The sequence below is a fragment of the Oncorhynchus gorbuscha genome, linkage group LG14, assembly GCF_021184085.1.
Source record: "Oncorhynchus gorbuscha isolate QuinsamMale2020 ecotype Even-year linkage group LG14, OgorEven_v1.0, whole genome shotgun sequence".
Classification (NCBI taxonomy): Eukaryota; Metazoa; Chordata; class Actinopteri; order Salmoniformes; family Salmonidae; genus Oncorhynchus; species Oncorhynchus gorbuscha.
This window is the reverse complement of record NC_060186.1, coordinates 9,474,792-9,496,824: the sequence shown is the minus strand read 5'-3', so window position 1 is coordinate 9,496,824 and position 22,033 is coordinate 9,474,792. Positions and strand designations below refer to the sequence as shown.

Sequence of the window (22,033 nt, the reverse complement as noted above, 5' to 3'; positions counted from 1 at the left end):
TTCCTGATGGCCCGTACCGACATGGCCTTGGTGGCCCGTACCGACATGGCCTTGGTGGCCCGTACCGACATGTCCTTGGTGGCACGTACCGACATGTCCTTGGTGGCCCGTACCGACATGGCCTTGGTTGCCCGTACCGACATGGCCTTGGTGGCCCGTACCGATATGGCCTTGGTGGCCTATCGTTTATGTACCATAAGGGACGTCTGTACTGTTGTGTCTATAACTTGAATGTCTCTTCCATGACAATTCCGTGATTTTTACGTTTGATTGTAAGATGGCCATTGACAATTGACAACACAGTCAAGCCCACACTACCTTAATAGTAGCACACAACAAACCAGCTTTTTCCCCACTAAACATAATACTTTGTGGTGTGAGAAAGTCAGGGAGTCCCACTACTCTACCCCTAGGCTTCCAACGGGCCTAGCTCTGACAAATCACGTCTACCGTTCAACAGAGAGCAAGAAAAATTCATTAGATAGCACATGCTAATATTATTCCAACAAATGAGTTTATCATCATTCAACTGAGCAGACCTGCAAGGACTCTTGGCAATACAGACCCTGTGAAAAGGGCATATTGTGTGTGTTAGCGTGCACGTGTGTGTGTATTATTTGTTTGTCAGGATCCCCGGTAGCTTTTGCAGAACCAGTTGCTGCTTTTCCAGGGGTCCACAAAAAACACTGAACATTACAAAGTAACAAAACACTGATAGACAAGGAAAGTCACACACATTTAAATACAATTATATACAAACAATGCAACAAAAATGATGTGTGCGTGCGTGTGTTTGTCCTCGCCAGTCCATGAGTTGTATTTTTGAAGGTAATTTTGCTATTTGAGTAATGGGAGATGGAAGAGTTCCATGCGATCATGGCTCTGTATACAACTGCGTTGTCGTGAATTTGTTTTGGACTTGGGGACTGTGAAGAGACCCCTGGTGGTATGTCTTGTGGCGTGTGAATGAGTGTCTGAGCTGAATGTTATTTGATTATGCAGACAAACTGGTATTTTTGTCACAGTAATATTTCTCATTAAAACTAGGAGAAGCAGTTAATCTCTTGTCAACCCTCAACTAGGAAAGACTGGCATGCATGTTGTTGATGTTAGTTCTGTATGTGCAGTTAAGCGTTCTGCTTTGTTTATGAGCCAGCTGCAGTTTTGATACTGACTGTTTCCTTATTTAGAATTTCAGTGAGCTCACTGGCTTTGAGTGCTGTAGAGTGTGAAATCATCCACATATGTAGGCATTCTAGTTTTGTGTAAGACCTATGGCAAATCATTTGTTAAAATAGAGAAGAGTAGCGGCCCAAGGCAACTGCCCTGAGGGATACCTCATTTTAGATATCTGATGTTAAAGAAGATTCCATTGAAGAACACTCTGGATTCTATTGGATAAATAGATAGATGGTCTCCAAACATGTGATGGCAGGTGATGTAAAGTCATCCAAGTGCGTTGTTTTCAATAATAATGTATGATCAATAACATCAAAGGCTGCACTGAAATCTAACAATACAGCTCCAACTATCATCTTATTATCCGTTTATTTTAACCAATCCTCAGTCATCTGAGTCAGTGCAGTACAAGTTGAGTGTTCTTCTCTATGTGCATGCTGAATGTCAGTAGTTAACTTGCTCTCTGAAAAATAGTGTTGTATTTGATCAAACACAATTATCTCCATCAGTTTACGAAAAACATTCAGCAAACTGATTGGGCGGCTGTTCACGCCAGCAAAGGGTGCTTTACTATTTTTAGTCAGTGGAATGACTTTATCTTCCTTCCACACCTGTGGACACACACACTCCTTCAGGCTTTGGTTAAAGATCTAGCCAATAGGGTTGGTGATACAGTCTGTTACCATTCAACAGTTTACCATCAAGGTTGTCTATACCTGGAGGCTTATCATTATTGATGGATAAAAACGTTTTTCCATTTTATGTCATTTATCTTTGTTTGGTAATAATTTATTCTGTTTAAGTTTAGTCACAACAAGTCTCAATTGACAGTATGTCGACCAATCAGCTGAGCAGCCTGACTTGTTTGCCACCTCTTTTACATAATTTCTTTGAAACATGAAATGTTTCAGTTCGTCATCAATCCAGGGGGCTTTAACAGTTCCCACGGTTAGTTTCTTAACAAGTGCTTGTCAACAATTTGCATGAATCATTTTCAATGTGTGTGCGTGCGTGTGTGCTTTAAGTGATCCGTGTGTATTGAATCTCTCTGCAGCGGCCCACTCCCCTACTTCACCCAGCCAAGGAGGAAGAGGAGGGGGAGAAGAGTTGTGGCCCTGCTGGGTTCTGGGAGGCCCTCACACCCTGCAACGGTTGTCACAACCTGGGCTTCTCCAGCGTGTCACAGGTACGCGCAAAAACACACGCACACACGCACCTCCCCCTTTCACTTGTATTCCTATGTAGCCTCTTCCTCCTGTCATTAATATAACTGATAACCATTGTAATGGAGTGCCAGTATACTATGCTATAATTGCCCTGTCTCAAACATAAGTCACTCTAATGGCCTGTTTCCCAGTTTGCATGGCTTGTTGCCTCTGAAACCCTCAGTTAATATACATCACCCAGCAGAATGCAGCTCTGCTTGGCCATGTAGCAATATGTTTATGTATTTCCATGACTAATAGAGATCAGAGGATGTCGTCTTCCGTTTTGCGCTTGGTGTGTGTTTGTCGTTGTGTTGCCGTGAGCACCACATAGTATCTCTCTCGACCACTTGCTCTCTTTCACTGTCTATCTTTCTCACTGTCTATCTTTCTCACTGTCTATCTTTCTCACTATCTATCTTTCTCACTGTCTATCTTTCTCACTATCTATCTTTCTCACTATCTATCTTTCTCACTGTCTATCTTTCTCACTGTCTATCTTTCTCACTATCTATCTTTCTCACTATCTATCTTTCTCACTGTCTATCTTTCTCACTATCTATCTTTCTCACTGTCTATCTTTCTCACTGTCTATCTTTCTCACTGTCTATCTTTCTCACTATCTATCTTTCTCACTATGTATCTTTCTCACTGTCTATCTTTCTCACTGTCTATCTTTCTCACTGTCTATCTTTCTCACTATCTATCTTTCTCACTATCTATCTTTCTCACTATGTATCTTTCTCACTATGTATCTTTCTCACTGTCTATCTTTCTCACTGTCTATCTTTCTCACTGTCTATCTTTCTCACTATCTATCTTTCTCACTATCTATCTTTCTCACTGTCTATCTTTCTCACTGTCTATCTTTCTCACTATGTATATTTCTCACTGTCTATCTTTCTCACTGTCTATCTTTCTCACTATCTATCTTTCTCACTATCTATCTTTCTCACTATCTATCTTTCTCACTGTCTATCTTTCGCACTGTCTATCTTTCTCACTATCTATCTTTCTCACTGTCTATCTTTCTCACTGTCTATCTTTCTCACTGTCTATCTTTCTCACTATCTATCTTTCTCACTATCTATCTTTCTCACTATCTATCTTTCTCACTGTCTATCTTTCGCACTGTCTATCTTTCTCACTATCTATCTTTCTCACTATCTATCTTTCTCACTGTCTATCTTTCGCACTGTCTATCTTTCTCACTGTCTATCTTTCTCACTATCTATCTTTCTCACTGTCTATCTTTCGCACTGTCTATCTTTCTCACTGTCTATCTTTCTCACTGTCTATCTTTCTCACTATCTATCTTTCTCACTGTCTATCTTTCGCACTGTCTATCTTTCTCACTGTCTATCTTTCTCACTGTCTATCTTTCTCACTGTCTATCTTTCTCACTGTCTATCTTTCGTCACTGTCTATCTTTCTCACTGTCTATCTTTCTCACTGTCTATCTTTCTCACTATCTATCTTTCTCACTGTCTATCTTTCTCACTGTCTATCTTTCTCACTGTCTATCTTTCTCACTATCTATCTTTCTCACTATCTATCTTTCTCACTGTCTATCTTTCGCACTGTCTATCTTTCTCACTGTCTATCTTTCTCACTATCTATCTTTCTCACTGTCTATCTTTCGCACTGTCTATCTTTCTCACTGTCTATCTTTCTCACTATCTATCTTTCTCACTATCTATCTTTCTCACTGTCTATCTTTCGCACTGTCTATCTTTCTCACTGTCTATCTTTCTCACTGTCTATCTTTCTCACTATCTATCTTTCTCACTATCTACAGTTGAAGTCGGAACTTTACATACACCTTAGCCAAATACATTTAAACTCAGTTTTTCACAATTCCTGACATTTAATCCTACTACACATTCCAGTCTTAGGTCAGTTAGGATCACCACTTTATTTTAAGAATGTGAAATGTCAGAATAAGTAGAGTAGGGAGAATGATTTATTTCAGCTTTTATTTATTTCATCACATTCTCAGTGGGTCGGAAGTTGACATACACTCAATTAGTATTTGGTAGCAAAGTATTTGATTGCCTTTAAATTGTTTAACTCGGGTCAAATGTTTCAGGAACCTTCCACAAGCCCCCCACAATAAGTTGGGTGAATTTTGGCCCATTCCTCCTGACAGAGCTGGTGTAACTGAGTCAGGTTTGTAGGCCTCCTTGCTCGCACACGCTTTTTCAGTTCTGCCCACAAATGTTCTATGGGATTGAGGTCAGGGCTTTGTGATGGCCACTCCAATACCTTGACTTTGTTGTCCTTAAGCCATTTTTCCACAACTTTGGAAGTATGCCTGGGGTCATTGTCCATTTGGAAGACTCATTTGTGACCAATAACTTCCTGACTGATGTCTAGAGATGTTGCTTCAATATATCCACATCATTTTCCATCCTCATAATGCCATTTATTTTGTGAAGTGCACCAGTCCCTCCTGCAGCAAAGCACCCCTACAACATGATGCTGCCATCCCCGTGCTTCACGGTTGGGATGATGTTCTTCGGCTTGCAAACCTCTCCCCTTTTCCTCCAAACATAACGATGGTCATTATGGCCAAACAGTTCTTTTTTTGTTTCATCAGATCAGAGGACATTTCCCCAAAAAGTACGATCTTTGTCCCCATGTGCAGTTGGAAACCGTAGTCTAGCTTTTTATGGTGGTTTTGGAGCAGTGGCTTCTTCCTTGCTTAGCGGCCTTTCAGATTATGTCGATATAGGACTAGTTTTACTGTGGATATAGATACTTTTGTACCTGTTTCCTCCAGCATCTTCACAAGGTCCTTTGCTGTTGTTCTGGGATTGATTTGCACTTTTGCACCAAGGTACGTTCATCTCCAGGAGACAGAACGTGTCTCCTTCCTGAGTGGAATGACAGCTGCGTGGTCCCATGGTGTTTATACTTGCGTACTATTGTTTGTACAGATGCACGTCGTACCTTCAGGCATTTGGAAATTGCTCCCAAGGATGAACCAGACTTGTGGGTGTATACAATTTTTTTCTGAGGTATTGGCTGATTTCTTTTGATTTTCCCATGATGTCAAGCAAAGAGGCACTGAGTTTGAAGGTAGGCTGGAAATACATCCACAGGTACACCTCAAAATTTACTCAAATGATGTCAATTAGCCTATCAGAAGCTTCTAAAGCCATGACATAATTTTCTGGAATTTTCCAAGCTGTTTAAAGGCACAGTCAACTTACTGTATGTAAACTTCTGACCCACTGGAATTGTGATACAGTGAATTATAAGTTAAATAATCTGTCTGTAATCAAAAATGACTTGTGTCATGCACAAAGTAGATGTCCTAACCGACTTGCGAAAACTATAGTTTGTTAACAAGACATTTGTGGAGTGGTTGAAAAACAAGTTTTAATGACTCCAGCCTAAGTGTATGTAAACTTCCAACTTCAACTGTATCTTTCTCACTATCTTTCTGAATATCTTTTTCTCTCTTCGTTTAGTTTCTCTCTTTCGCTCTCCCTTAATTTTTCTCTTTCTGTTGTTGTCTCCACAACTGGGAAGAGCATCAGTATCCATTCTCCCAGCTCTTTCCCCTCCGTCTCCTCCTTTTTCCCCTCCCTCTCCCCCTCCTGTCTCCCCCTCTCACCCCCCCTTTTCACCCCATCTGTCCTCCCTCTCTCCCCCTCCTGTATCCCTGTCTCCCCCTCTTTCACTTCCCTCTCTCCCCCTCTGTCTCCCCCGTTATGACTCCCTCCTCTGTCTTCCCCCTCTCCCCCTCCTGTCTCCAACCTCTGTCCACCTTCTTCCCTCCTGTGTTTGGCCCACAGCCTGGCTAGAGTTAACTATCTATCAACACCTGGGCCTCTGTGTGGTGGGGGATGATGGGCCTGGGATGGAGTCCCTGGCCGATTAGCAGGGTCCACTTTTGGGATTTTGGGTATGTGTATACATTTTGTTCTCAACTGGCCTCATTTTGGTTTCAACTAGCCCAAAATTCTCCCCACACCTCCTCTCCCTGTCCCCAAGGCAATCAGCTCCCTCCTGATTGGTTTTTCTCTCAACAAGGGAATCATATGACTTATAACAGGATGCTTCAACTAGTCCCGGAACTTTCAATGTGTTTGTTCAACCAATCAACTACTCAGCACAATCTTCACAAAATATCCATCTGTATTGTTTAATTTTAGAGGTTAAGTTGTAAGTAAGGACGCTTTTTCAGTGGCAATGTCCACCACCAAAGCAGACTTACTCCACACCTCCTCAGTCTCCCTCCCTTTTTCTCTCCTCCTTCTCTCCATCTGTTCTTCTCTCCTTCCTCCTCTCATCCGTCCAGTCTGTCAGATTGTCAGAGTGATGGCAGTCCCACTGGGCTCTGTTCTCTTCCTCTTTTTAAGTGGTGAAATGTCTCTCTCTCGCTTTCCACTCGGTTTCACCTCTTCACTTTTTCTCCACAACTTTCTTTCCCTTTGGCCTCACCCCCCATCTCTCTCTCTCTCTCCTTCTCTACCTCACCCCCCATCTCTCTGTCTCTCTCTCCTTCCCTACCTCACCCCCCATCTCTCTGTCTCTCTCCTTCCCTACCTCACCCCCCATATCTCTGTCTCTCTCCTTCCCTACCTCACCCCCCATATCTCTGTCTCTCTCCTTCCCTACCTCACCCCCATATCTCTGTCTCTCTCCTTCCCTACCTCACCCCCATATCTCTGTCTCTCTCCTTCCCTACCTCACCCCCATATCTCTGTCTCTCTCCTTCCCTACCTCACCCCCATATCTCTGTCTCTCTCCTTCCCTACCTCACCCCCATATCTCTGTCTCTCTCCTTCCCTACCTCACCCCCATATCTCTGTCTCTCTCCTTCCCTACCTCACCCCCATATCTCTGTCTCTCTCCTTCCCTACCTCACCCCCCATATCTCTGTCTCTCTCCTTCCCTACCTCACCCCCATATCTCTGTCTCTCTCCTTCCCTACCTCACCCCCCATATCTCTGTCTCTCTCCTTCCCTACCTCACCCCCATATCTCTGTCTCTCTCCTTCCCTACCTCACCCCCATATCTCTGTCTCTCTCCTTCCCTACCTCACCCCCATATCTCTGTCTCTCTCCTTCCCTACTTCACCCCCATATCTCTGTCTCTCTCCTTCCCTACCTCACCCCCCATATCTCTGTCTCTCTCCTTCCCTACCTCACCCCCATATCTCTGTCTCTCTCCTTCCCTACCTCACCCCCCATATCTCTCTGTCTCTCTCTCTCCTTCCCTACCTCACCCCCATATCTCTCTGTCTCTCTCTCTCCTTCCCTACCTCACCCCCATATCTCTCTGTCTCTCTCTCTCCTTCCCTACCTCACCCCCATATCTCTCTGTCTCTCTCTCTCCTTCCCTACCTCACCCCCATATCTCTCTCTCTCTCTCCTTCTCTACCTCACCCCCCATCTCTCTGTCTCTCTCTCTCCTTCCCTACCTCACCCCCATATCTCTCTCTCTCTCCTTCTCTACCTCACCCCCATCTCTCTGTCTCTCTCTCTCCTTCCCTACCTCACCCCCATATCTCTCTGTCTCTCTCTCTCCTTCCCTACCTCACCCCCATATCTCTCTGTCTCTCTCTCTCCTTCCCTACCTCACCCCCATATCTCTCTGTCTCTCTCTCTCCTTCCCTACCTCACCCCCATCTCTCTGTCTCTCTCTCTCCTTCCCTACCTCACCCCCATCTCTCTGTCTCTCTCTCTCCTTCCCGACCTCACCCCCATCTCTCTGTCTCTCTCTCTCCTTCCCTACCTCACCCCCCATCTCTCTGTCTCTCTCTCCTTCCCTACCTCACCCCCATCTCTCTGTTTCTCTCTCTCCTTCTCTACCTCACCCCCCATATCTCTGTCTCTCTCTCTCCTTCTCTGTCTCTCTCTCTCCTTCTCTACCTCACCCCCATCTCTCTGTCTCTCTCTCTCCTTCTCTACCTCACCCCCATCTCTCTCTCTCTCTCTCTCTCTTCTCTACCTCACCCCCATCTCTCTGTTTCTCTCTCTCTCTCCTTCCCTACCTCACCCCCATCTCTCTGTTTCTCTCCTTCTCTACCTCACCCCCATCTCTCTGTCTCTCTCTCTCCTTCCCGACCTCACCCCCATCTCTCTGTCTCTCTCTCTCCTTCCCTACCTCACCCCACATCTCTCTGTCTCTCTCTCTCCTTCCCGACCTCACCCCCATCTCTCTCTCTCTCTTCCCTACGTCACCCCCATCTCACTCTCTCTCCTTCCCTACCTCACCCCCCATCTCTCTGTTTCTCTCTCTCCTTCTCTACCTCACCCCCATCTCTCTGTCTCTCTCTCTCCTTCCCGACCTCACCCCCATCTCTCTGTCTCTCTCTCCTTCCCTACCTCACCCCCATCTCTCTGTTTCTCTCCTTCTCTACCTCACCCCCATCTCTCTGTCTCTCTCTCTCCTTCCCGACCTCACCCCCATCTCTCTATCTCTCTCTCTCCTTCCCGACCTCACCCCCATCTCTCTGTCTCTCTCTCTCCTTCCCTACCTCACCCCACATCTCTCTGTCTCTCTCTCTCCTTCCCGACCTCACCCCCATCTCTCTCTCTCTCCTTCCCTACCCCACCCCCATCTCTCTGTTTCTCTCTCTCCTTCCCTACCTCACCCCCATCTCTCTGTCTCTCTCTCTCCTTCCCGACCTCACCCCCATCTCTCTGTCTCTCTCTCTCCTTCCCTACCTCACCCCACATCTCTCTGTCTCTCTCTCTCCTTCCATACCTCACCCCACATCTCTCTCTCTCCTTCCCTACATCACCCCACATCTCTCTCTCTCCCCACTCCCTACATCACCCCCCATCTCTCGGTCTCTCTCTCCTTCCCTACATCACCCCCATATCTCTCTCTCCTTCCCTACCCCACCCCCCATCTCTCTGTCTCTCTTTCTTCCCTACATCACCCCACATCTCTTTCTCCACATTTCTCTCTCACTGTCTGACAGAAGTGTGTTAAGCGCTGTATCGATCGCCGTGGTAGCGAGGTCTCAGCTGTCACTCAAGCTGTCAGTCAGACAGACGGACTGTACTCTGATGTGTGCTGCAGAGGGTTACTGTAAAAGGCTGGTGTGTGTGTGTGTGTGTGTGTGTGTGTGTGTGTGTGTGTGTGTGTGTGTGTGTGTGTGTGTGTGTGTGTGTGTGTGTGTGTGTGTGTGTGTGTGTGTGTGTGTGTGTGTGTGTGTGTGTGTGTGTGTGTGTGTGTGTGTGTGTGTGTGAGAGAGATAAATAGAGCGAGTGAGGGAGTCAGAGAGAGAGAGAGAGGGAGAGAAAGAGAGAGAGCATTTAGTTGTAACCACAGAAGCAACCCCAAGACATCATCAAACGTCTTTCATTGCCACAGTTCCTATATATGGGCATTGAGAAGGTGGAAAAACGTGTCCTTCTCTGTCGCATGTCTTGCATATGTGTGTTTGAGCGGAGGGGGTTCCATCTCTCTCTCTCTCTCTCGTCACACAGACGTGGATCCTCTGTCCTCTCCATGTGAAGGCAGATGCCATGACAACCAAGGACCACTTTAGGTGTGTGTGTGTGTTTGGTAAAGCTGTGCGGGGTTCCTTCAGCTGAAAGTACGACTTCTTAGATGGAAACAAAGTATGAACTTTTTCACTGTGGAGTCCCTGCAGAGAGAACGATGGAGAGAGATGGGGGGAGGGGGAGGGGGAGAGGGAGAGAGATGGGGGGAGAGGGAGAGAGGGAAGGCAAAGGGTCCACACGGTTGCTAGGCAACACAGAAATTCATAAAGTAGCAGGCGTGGGATATCCGCCCACTACAACCATTGACAAATCTGTACCAGATCAGGTCAGGTGCGTCAGAGCACTGCGCAATATCAGACACACACGCATACGGAAACACACACCCACACACATACGCACAGGAATGCACGGCTGTACGCACGCAAATTGGGCCTAGTGCTCCCGAGTGGTGCAGCGGTCTAATGCACTGCATCACAGTGCTAGAGGCATCACTACAGACACCCTAGTTCAAATCCAGGCTGTATCACAACCGGCCGTGATTGGGAGTCCCATAGGGCGGCCACCATTGGTCCAGCGTTGTCCCGGTTGGACCGGTGCAGGCCGTCATTGTAATTAAGAATGTATTCTTAACTGACTTGCCTAGTTAAATAAAGGTTCAATTCAACAACAACAAAATACAGTGCAGGTTGGGAGAATCAAGAGTAAATTAATGCAGCTGGAAGGGTGTGTGTCCAATGCTGCAGTCATAGTAAGCTGTAGTGTCCAATGCTGCAGTCATAGTAAGCTGTAGTGTCCAATGCTGCAGTCATAGTAAGCTGTAGTGTCCAATGCTGCAGTCATAGTAAGCTGTAGTGACCAATGCTGCAGTCATAGTAAGCTGTAGTGACCAATGCTGCAGTCATAGTAAGCTGTAGTGACCAATGCTGCAGTCATAGTAAGCTGTAGTGACCAATGCTGCAGTCATAGTAAGCTGTAGTGACCAATGCTGCAGTCATAGTAAGCTGTAGTGACCAATGCTGCAGTCATAGTAAGCTGTAGTGACCAATGCTGCAGTCATAGTAAGCTGTAGTGACCAATGCTGCAGTCATAGTAAGCTGTAGTGTCCAATGCTGCAGTCATAGTAAGCTATAGGGACCAATGCTGCAGTCATAGTAAGCTGTAGTGTCCAATGCTGCAGTCATAGTAAGCTGTAGTGTCCAATGCTGCAGTCATAGTAAGCTGTAGTGACCAGTGCTGCAGTCATAGTAAGCTGTAGTGTCCAATGCTGCAGTCATAGTAAGCTGTAGTGACCAATGCTGCAGTCATAGTAAGCTGTAGTGACCAATGCTGCAGTCATAGTAAGCTGTAGTGTCCAATGCTGCAGTCATAGTAAGCTATAAGGACCAATGCTGCAGTCATAGTAAGCTGTAGTGACCAATGCTGCAGTCATAGTAATCTGTAGTGACCAATGCTGCAGTCATAGTAAGCTATAGGGACCAATGCTGCAGTCATAGTAAGCTGTAGTGTCCAATGCTGCAGTCATAGTAAGCTGTAGTGACCAGTGCTGCAGTCATAGTAAGCTGTAGTGTCCAATGCTGCAGTCATAGTAAGCTGTAGTGACCAATGCTGCAGTCATAGTAAGCTGTAGTGACCAATGCTGCAGTCATAGTAAGCTGTAGTGTCCAATGCTGCAGTCATAGTAAGCTATAGGGACCAATGCTGCAGTCATAGTAAGCTGTAGTGACCAATGCTGCAGTCATAGTAATCTGTAGTGACCAATGCTGCAGTCATAGTAAGCTATAGGGACCAATGCTGCAGTCATAGTAAGCTGTAGTGACCAATGCTGCAGTCATAGTAAGCTGTAGTGTCCAATGCTGCAGTCATAGTAAGCTGTAGTGACCGATGCTGCAGTCATAGTAAGCTGTAGTGACCGATGCTGCAGTCATAGTAAGCTGTAGTGTCCAATGCTGCAGTCATAGTAAGCTGTAGTGTCCAATGCTGCAGTCATAGTAAGCTGTAGTGACCAATGCTGCAGTCATAGTAAGCTGTAGTGTCCAATGCTGCAGTCATAGTAAGCTGTAGTGACCAATGCTGCAGTCATAGTAAGCTGTAGTGACCAATGCTGCAGTCATTGTAATCTGTAGTGACCTTGTTACGCCCAGCCATCCTCTCCTCATCCCGCTAGAACATTCTGCTGACATTGTAAGGCGCTACCCTTGGGATTCTTAGAACCGCTGGGAGTGTGTGTGTGTGTTTGTGTTTCCCTCAGGGTTGCAGATAACTGTGTCCTGAGGGAAAAAGAACAGAGGTTCTGGAGGTCTGATAAGAGAGAGTCTTGGGGAACAGAGGAAGAGGTGGGGTCAGATGTTTGAGTTTCATATCAGTCATGACCAAGATCAAATTGTTTTGATGAAATGTAACTTTCCACTTTGTTGTTATACAGACTTCAATACAATTGAATATGTTACATATGTGACTATTGTTATTTAAATTGGTCATTGAGAAACACCCCCTGGATGTCTTGTGGGATGGTTTGCTCCACAGAACACACTGGTTGGAGTGTTCCAATGTGCTGGTTCGAAACCCCAACTAGGTGAAACATCTGCCGATGTGCCCTTGAGCAAGGCACCTAACCCTCTGGATAAGAGTATCTGCTATGTGACTAACGTTACAATGTAAAAGTCATGTAAATGCAGTTGAAGGAAGGCTGTTCAGGAGGTATCGGTGTCCCATGTGGCTCAGTTGGTAGAGCATGGCGCCTTCAATGCCAGGGTCGTGGGTTCGATTCCCATGGTATGTATGCACTCACTACTGTAAGTCTCTCTGGATCAGAGGGTCTGCTGAATGACTCAAATGTAAAAAATGTAAGATAAGTGGAGATAAGTGTGCGTGTGTTTGTGTGTAATTACATTAATTTCTCATGGCTAATATTTATGGGGAATGCATTAAGTATCAAACCAAGCTTTCAGACATGGAATGCATTAAGTATCAAACCAAGCTTTCAGACATGGAATGCATTAAGTATCAAACCAAGCTTTCAGACATGGAATGCATTAAGTATCAAACCAAGCTTTCAGACGTGGAATGCATTAAGTATCAAACCAAGCTTTCAGACGTGGAATGCATTAAGTATCAAACCAAGCTTTCAGACATGGAATGCATTAAGTATCAAATCAAGCTTTCAGACATGGAATGCATTAAGTATCAAACCAAGCTTTCAGACATGGAATGCATTAAGTATCAAACCAAGCTTTCAGACATGGAATGCATTATGTATCAGACATGGAATGCATTATGTATCAAACCAAGATTTCAGACATGGAATGCATTAAGTATCAAATCAAGCTTTCAGACATGGAATGCATTAAGTATCAAATCAAGTTTCAGACATGGAATGCAAAGTATCAAACCTTTCAGACATGGAATGCATTAAGTATCAAATCAAGCTTTCAGACATGGAATGCATTAAGTATCAAATCAAGCTTTCAGACATGGAATGCATTAAGTATCAAATCAAGCTTTCAGACATGGAATGCATTAAGTATCAAACCAAGCTTTCAGACATGGAATGCATTAAGTATAAAATCAAGCTTTCAGACATGGAATGCATTAAGTATCAAAATCAAGCTTTCAGACATGGAATGCATTAAGTATCAAATCAAGCTTTCAGACATGGAATGCATTAAGTATGAAACCAAGCTTTCAGACATGGAATGCAACACAATGTGCTTCACAGGAAAAAACTATAAAGATAAAATATATTTACATTACAACAAACATAAGAGGATAAAATATCAAATTAAACTGAATGACTAAAAAGCACCCTAAGGGAAAGCACCCTAAGGAAAAGCACCCCAAGGAAAAGCACCCCAAGGAAAAGCACCCTAAGGAAAAGCACCCTAAGGAAAAGCACCCTAAGGGAAAGCACCCTAAGGAAAAGCACCCTAAGAAAAAGCACCCTAAGAAAAAGCACCCTAAGGAAAAGCACCTTAAGGAAAAGCACCCCAAGGAAAAGCACCCCAAGGAAAAGCACCCCAAGGAAAAGCACCCCAAGGAAAAGCACCCTAAGGAAAAGCACCCTAAGGAAAAGCACCCTAAGGAAAAGCACCCTAAGGGAAAGCACCCTAAGGGAAAGCACCCTAAGGAAAAGCACCCTAAGGAAAAGCACCCTAAGGAAAAGCACCCTAAGGAAAAGCACCCTAAGGAAAAGCACCCTAAGGAAAAGCACGCTAAGGGAAAGCACCTTAAGGAAAAGCAAAGCTAAAAAGGTGTGTTTTAAGATCTCTTTTAAATATGTCCAGTTTCGACCTTCCTCAGGTTCTCTGGCAGACTATTCCAGAGGCTGGGGGCATAGTAACTAAAGGCTGCCTCTCCATGACTCTTGGTCCGAGGCTTTGGGATAGTTAAAAGGCTTCTTCTCTATGCCTCTTGGTCCGAGGCTTTGGGATAGTTAAAAGGCTTCCTCTCTATGCCTCTTGGTCCTGGGCTTTAGGATAGTTAAAAGGCTGCCTCTCTATGCCTCTTGGTCCTGGGCTTTGGGATAGTTAAAAGGCTTCCTCTCTATGCCTCTTGGTCCTGGGCTTTGGGATAGTTAAAAGGCTTCCTCTCTATGCCTCTTGGTCCTGGGCTTTGGGATAGTTAAAAGGCTGCCTCTCTATGCCTCTTGGTCTGAGGCTTTGGAATAGTTAAAAGGCTTCCTCTCTATGCCTCTTGGTCCTGGGCTTTGGGATAGTTAAAAGGCTGCCTCTCTATGCCTCTTGGTCCTGGGCTTTGGGACAGTTAAAAGGCCAGTACCAAAGGACCTAAGGGACCTACTGGGTACATAACGTAGGTGCATGTCTGACATGTATTGAGGTGCACAATCGTGGATTGATTTACAAACCAATAGAAATTCATTGTAAAACTCACAGGCAGCCAGTGCAGAGACCTTAAGACCGGTGTAATGTGGGCTCTCCGTCTGGTCTTGGTCAGTACCTGTGCTGCAGCATTCTGTATGTTTTGCAATTGACCAATGGCTTTCTTGTCAGACAGGAGAGCATTACAAGAGTCAAGCCTGCTTGTAATAAAAGTATGGATGAGTCTCTCTGTATCAGCCTTAGAGAGAAACGGCAACACCTTGGCAATGTTCCGCAGGTGGTAAAAATATATTGGTCACATTCCTAATGTTTGATTCGAAATGGAGTTCAGAATCTAAAATAACACCTCGTTTTTTACCTTGTTTTTTACCTGGTGTTTTATATGTATTGTCCGTGAATTCAAATTTGCCCCCAGATTTTCTCTCTGTGCTTTGGCTCCAACAATAAGTACCTTGTTCTTGTCTTGATTTAGTTGGAGGAAGTTGTGAGCCATCCAAGTATTTAAATCACTAATACAGTCTAATAAATGATCCGTAGAGCTAAAATCCTCTGGTAACACAGAAATATAAAGTTGTGTCTGTGTAGCAGTGAAAATCAATGCTGTTCTTTCTGATAACACTGCCAAGGGGTAACATATATAAATTGAACAGTACCAGACCCAAAATCGAACGTTGTGGAATGCCACAACTCTCGACTGGTTAAATAGGTCTTAAAGAGGTCCTAAAGGACAGAGAGCTGTTTGGCATCTGTGTTGGCTTTAAGATAATTTAAGGCTGTCTAAGAGACTGTCAGAGACTAAGGCTGTCCCTGTGCTGTGGTGGGCCCGAATACCACATTTGATTTAAAAACAAAATGCTGGTTGAAAACCAATTTCTTAAGAATTTTACATAATGGAAGGTTGGAGATTGGCTGAAAATTGCAGAGAGCTGAAGAATCTTGATGACTTTTCTTCAGAAGGGGTTTCACCATAGCAGTTATTACTGCAGTGGGGAAAGCACCTGTGAAGTGATTAACAATTTCTTTCACTTCTTCAGATATGCAATTAAAAAGAGTTTTGAAAAAGGTGGTGGGGATAGGATAGAGAAGGCAGGTAGAAGACTTAAGTTGTGATATCACTTTCCTGAGCATGTCTGTGTCAACCAGGGAAAATACATCCATAGTGCCTTTGCGTGGTAGTCTAGGGCACATATCAAAACTTATCAGGTCTTGCTGGACTGACAAACGTTAGGCTGGGTATCTCTGAAATATGCCGCAAACTCTTCACATTTAGATGTAGAGGAAAGTTCACATAGGTTTGCGAGGGTAGGATTTATCAGGCCATCAATGGTCAGGAAGAGCACTGACTAATTATTCTGATTCATAGAGATCGAGTTACAAAAATGAGCCCGTCTGGCATTTCTAATTGCTTTGTTATACGTGCCAAGACGCTCTCTCAGAATATCATAATGGACCTGCAACTTTCTCCACTTCCGCTCAATTAAATGTATTAGTTTCCTCCCTCATCTCTGTTTGGACGAGGCCTTTTTTCAACTTTACTGGAGCCATGGCATCAATGGTTGCCTTTTAATTTGCTATTAAAGTTATCAGATAAATCATCACAAGAAGAAGGCAGAATAGGTGGTGGAGTGTTGTTCATACACTCAATAACATCTGTATCAATGTCAGAGGTAAGATAGTATTTCTTAATAATGCGTTCAGTATTACACTGCACTATGGGCAACAAGGTAGTAACAAATATGGAGTGGTGATCAGATAAAGCAACATCATCAATAGAGGATATGTCAATAGAAAGCCCCTTGGTAATAACCAGGTCCAGAATGTGGTCGCGGTTATGGGTGGGCCCAGTAGAAAGCCCCTTGGTAATAACTAGGTCCAGAGTGTTGTCGCGGTTATGGGTGAGCCCAGTAGAAAGCCCCTTGGTAATAACCAGGTCCAGAGTGTTGTCGCGGTTATGGGTGAGCCCAGTAGAAAGCCCCTTGGTAATAACCAGGTCCAGAATGTGGTCGCTGTTATGGGTGGGCACGGTAGAAAGCCCCTTGGTAATAACCAGGTCCAGAGTGTGGTCGCGGTTATGGGTGGGCCCAGTAGAAAGCCCCTTGGTAATAACCAAGGTGTGTGTGTGTGTGTGTGTGTGTGTGTGTGTGTGTGTGTGTGTGTGTGTGTGTGTGTGTGTGTGTGTGTGTGTGTGTGTGTGTGTGTGTGTGTGTGTGTGTGTGTGTGTGTGTGTGTGTGTGTGTGTGTGTGTGTGTGTGTGTGTGTGTGTGTGTGTGTGTGTCCACGCAGGTGGTTGTGTGTGTATGCATGCTTACCCATGTGTGTGTCATTACTCTCTCATAATCCAAACGACCAACACCGTCGCTAATGTTTATGTGCAACAATATTCATATTTCCTGGCATTTCATGTTAAATATTCATACATTAGCTAATACAGTTAGCATGAGATTGGTTCCCACGGGCTAATCCTTCTAGTCAAGTCAGCATTTTCTCACAACTCACTGTCTACTGCTAAGGTTCAGTCTCGGCTGGCGTTGCTAATGTTGGCTATGATTCTATTAGACAACGTAATACAGTATTTGCCTATGTGGGTTCTACTTTGCAATTTCTGTTCATCAGTAATATGCAATTGACTCCAGATACACTCCAGATACACTAAGTTTAAATGTGCAGCTCACTTCACCATTTCCAAGATATCCTTCTAGATACTGTACAGTGCCTATAGTAAGTCCACAAGCCTAAATGAGTTCAGAAGTCAAATTTGGCTTAACAAATCACATAAATTATATGGCCTCACTCTGTGTGAAATTATAGTGGTTGCCGTGTTTTTTGTATGACCCCTCCCCCCTTCTTTTGTCCCCATACATACAACATAGGTAAGTTAAATGGCTGTGATAGGAGAAAATAAACATATTACGCAAATGCAGTCTTCTTTAGTGCACTTATTCAAAGGCCCAAGCCATTGCACAAGAAGTCCACTTCTTGTGGACTTCAAGGCAATATTCAAGGGCGTTGTAGTTTTTTATGGTTAATGTCATCTGTCCATTAAATTATACCTATTTAAATGCTGTGGTTTTGGGCTACAGCAGTGAAAGTGGCATGTTTGGGAACTTTCTCTTCTCTCTAACCCATCTCTCCTCTCCTAGGCATCCCTGTCTACCTATCTCTCTGTCTCTCTGCCTCTCTCTCTCTCTATGCCTCTCGCTCTCTGTCTCTCTCTGCCCCTCTCTTCTCTCTAACCCATCTCTCCTCTCCTAGGCATCCCTGTCTACCTCTCTCTCTGTCTCTCTCTTCTCTCTAACCCATCTCTCCTCTCCTAGGCATCCCTGTCTATCTCTCTCTCTGTCTCTCTCTTCTCTCTAACCCATCTCTCCTCTCCTAGGCATCCCCGTCTACCTCTCTCTCTGCCTCTCTCTTCTCTCTAACCCATCTGTCCTCTCCTAGGCATCCCTGTCTACCTCTCTCTCTGCCGTTCTTTGTCTCTCTCTTCTCTCTAACCCATCTCTCCTCGGCATCCCTGTCTACCTCTTTCTCTGCCTCTCTCTTTTCTCTAACCCATCTCTCCTCTCCTAGGCATCCCTGTCTACCTATCTCTCAGCCTCTTTCTTTTCCCTAACCCATCTCTCCTCTCCTAGGCATCCCTGTCTACCTCTCTCTCAGCCTCTTTCTTTTCCCTAACCCATCTCTCCTCTCCTAGGCATCCCGTCTACCTCTCTCTCTGTCTCTCTCTTCTCTCTAACCATCTCTCCTGTCCTAGGCATCCCTGTCTACCTCTCTCTGTCTCTTCTCTCTTACCCATCTCTCCTCTCCTAGGCATCCCGTCTACCTCTCTCTCTCTGCCTCTCTTTGTCTCTCTCTTCTCTCTAACCCATCTCTACTCTCCTCGGCATCCCTGTCTACCTCTCTCTCTGTCTCTCTCTTCTCTCTAACCCATCTGTCCTCTCCTAGGCATCCCTGTCTACCTATCTCTCTGTCTCTCTCTTTTCTCTAACCCATCTCTCCTCTCCTAGGCATCCCTGTCTACCTCTCTCTCTCTGTCTCTCTCTTCTCTCTAACCCATCTCTCCTCTCCTAGGCATCCCTGTCTACCTCTCTCTCTCTCTGTCTCTCTCTTCTCTCTAACCCATCTCTCCTCTCCTAGGCATCCCTGTCTACCTCTCTTTCTGTCTCTCTCTTTTCTCTAACCCATCTCTCCTCTCCTAGGCATCCCTGTCTACCTCTCTCAATTCAATTCAATTCAAGGGCTTTATTGGCATGGGAAACATGTGTTAACATTGCCAAAGCAAGTGAGGTAGACAACATATAAAGTGAAATAAACAATAAAAATTAACAGTAGACATCACACATACAGAAGTTTCAAAACAACAAAGACACCACAAATGTCATATTATATATATATACAGTGTTTTAACAATGTACAAATGGTAAAGGACACAAGATAAAATAAATAAGCATAGATATGGGTTGTATTTACAATGGTACGTGTTCTTCACTGGTTGCCCTTTTCTCGTGGCAACAGGTCACAAATCTTGCTGCTTTGATGGCACACTGTGGAATTTCACCCAGTAGATATGGGAGTTTTTCAAATTTGGATTTGTTTTCGAATTCTTTGTGGATCTGTGTAATCTGAGGGAAATATGTCTCTCTAATATGGTCATACATTGGGCAGGAGGTTAGGAAGTGCAGCTCAGTTTCCACCTCATTTTGTGGGCAGTGAGCACATAGCCTGTCTTCTCTTGAGAGCCATGTCTGCCTACGGCGACCTTTCTCAATAGCAAGGCTATGCTCGCTGAGTCTGTACATAGTCAAAGCTTTCCTTAATTTTGGGTCAGTCACAGTGGTCAGGTATTCTGCCGATGTGTACTCTCTGTGAAGGGCCAAATAGCATTCTAGTTTGCTCTGTTTTTTTTAATTCTTTCCAATGTGTCAAGTAATTATCTTTTTGTTTTCTCATGATTTGGTTGGGTCTAATTGTGCTGCTGTCCTGGGACTCTGTAGGGTGTGTTTGTGAACAGAGCCCCAGGACCAGCTTGCTTAGGGGACTCTTCTCCAGGTTCATCTCTCTGTAGGTGATGGCTTTGTTGTGGAAGGTTTGGGAATCGCTTCCTTTTAGGTGGTTATAGAATTTACCAGCTCTTTTCTGGATTTTGATAATTAGTGGGTATCGGCCTAATTCTGCTCTGCATACATTATTTGGTGTTCTACGTTGTACACGGAGGATATTTTTTGCAGAATTCTGCGTGCAGAGTCTCAATTTGGTGTTTGTCCCATTTTGTGAAATCTTGGTTGGTGAGCGGACCCCAGACCTCACAACCATAAAGGGCAATGGGCTCTATGACTGATTCAAGTATTTTTAGCCAGATCCTAATTGGTATGTTGAACTTTATGTTCCTTTTGATGGCATAGAATGCCCTTCTTGCCTTGTCTCTCAGATCGTTCACAGCTTTGTGGAAGTTACCTGTGGCGCTGATGTTTAGGCCAAGGTATGTATAGTTTTTTGTGCGCTCTAGGGCAACAGTGTCTAGATGGAATTTGTATTTGTGGTCATGGTGACTGGACCTTTTTTGGAACACCATTATTTTGGTCTTACTGAGATTTACTGTCAGGGCCCAGGTCTGACAGAATCTGTGCATAAGATCTAGGTGCTGCTGTAGGCCCTCCTTGGTTGGTGACAGAAGCACCAGATCATCAGCAAACAGCAGACATTTCACTTCGGACTCTAGTAGGGTGAGGCCGGGTGCTGCAGACTTTTCTAGTGCCCGCGCCAGTTCGTTCATATATATGTTGAAGAGGGTGGGGCTTAAGCTGCATCCCTGTCTAACCCCACGACCCTGTGTGAAGAAATGTGTGTTTTTTGCCAATTTTAACTGCACACTTGTTGTTTGTGTACATGGAATTTATGATGTTGTATGTTTTATCCCAACAGCACTTTCCATCAGTTTGTATAGCAGACCCTCATGCCAAATTGAGTCTAAGGCTTTTTTGAAATCAACAAAGCATGAGAAGACTTTGCCTTTGTTTTGGTTTGTTTGGTTGACAATTAGGGTGTGCAGAGTGAATACATGGTCTGTTGTACGGTAATTTGGTAAAAATCCAATTTGACATTTGCTCAGTACATTGTTTTCATTGATGAAGTGTACGAGTCTGCTGTTAATGATAATGCAGAGGATTTTCCCAAGGTTACTGTTGACGCATATCCCACGGTAGTTATTGGGGTCAAATTTGACTCCATTTTTGTGGATTGGGGTGATCAGTCCTTGGTTCCAAATATTGGGGAAGATGCCAGAGCTAAGGATGATGTTAAAGAGTTTTAGTATAGCCAATTGGAATTTGTTGTCTGTATATTTGATCATTTCATTGAGGATACCATCAACACCACAGGCCTTTTTGGGTTGGAGGGTTTTTATTTTGTCCTGTAACTCATTCAATGTAATTGGAGAATCCAGTGGGTTCTGGTAGTCTTTAATAGTTTATTCTAAGATCTGTATTTGATCATGTATATGTTTTTGCTCTTTATTCTTTGTTATAGAGCCAAAAAGATTGGAGAAGTGGTTTACCCATACATCTCCATTTTGGATAGATAATTCTTCGTGTTGTTGTTTGTTTAGTGTTTTCCAATTTTCCCAGAAGTGGTTAGAGTCTATGGATTCTTCAATTACATTGAGCTGATTTCTGACATGCTGTTCCTTCTTTTTCCGTAGTGTATTTCTGTATTGTTTTAGTGATTCACCATAGTGAAGGTGTAGACTCAGGTTTTCCGGGTCTCTATGTTTTTGGTTGGACAGGTTTCTCAATTTCTTTCTTAGATTTTTGCATTCTTCATCAAACCATTTGTCATTGTTGTTAATTTTCTTCGGTTTTCTATTTGAGATTTTTAGATTTGATAGGGAGGCTGAGAGGTCAAATATACTGTTAAGATTTTCTACTGCTAAGTTTACACCTTCACTATTACAGTGGAACGTTTTACCCAGGAAATTGTCTAAAGGGGATTGAATTAGTTGTTGCCTAATTGTTTTTTGGTAGGTTTCCAAACTGCATTCCTTCCATCTATAGCATTTCTTAATGTTACTCAGTTCCTTTGGCTTTGATGCCTCATGATTGAGTATTACTCTGTTTAAGTAGACTGTGATTTTGCTGTGGTCTGATAGAGGTGTCAGTGGGCTGACTGTGAACGCTCTGAGAGACTCTGGGTTGAGGTCAGTGATAAAGTAGTCTACAGTACTACTGCCAAGAGATGAGCTATAGGTGTACCTACCATAGGAGTCCCCTCGAAGCCTACCATTGACTATGTACATACCCAGCGTGCGACAGAGCTGCAGGAGTTGTGACCCGTTTTTGTTGGTTATGTT

The 22,033-nt window shown here is 44.2% G+C and overlaps 1 protein-coding gene across 1 annotated transcript in view; it reads left to right on the top strand.

Moving 5' to 3' along the window:
- The window catches only part of LOC123994385 (ankyrin repeat and sterile alpha motif domain-containing protein 1B-like), a 509,344-nt gene that overhangs the window by 212,780 nt on the left and 274,531 nt on the right, over window positions 1-22,033 (top strand). The window contains 1 exon segment of the mRNA XM_046296905.1: window positions 2,234-2,365. Within this exon segment, the coding sequence (XP_046152861.1) occupies window positions 2,234-2,365 (132 nt within the window).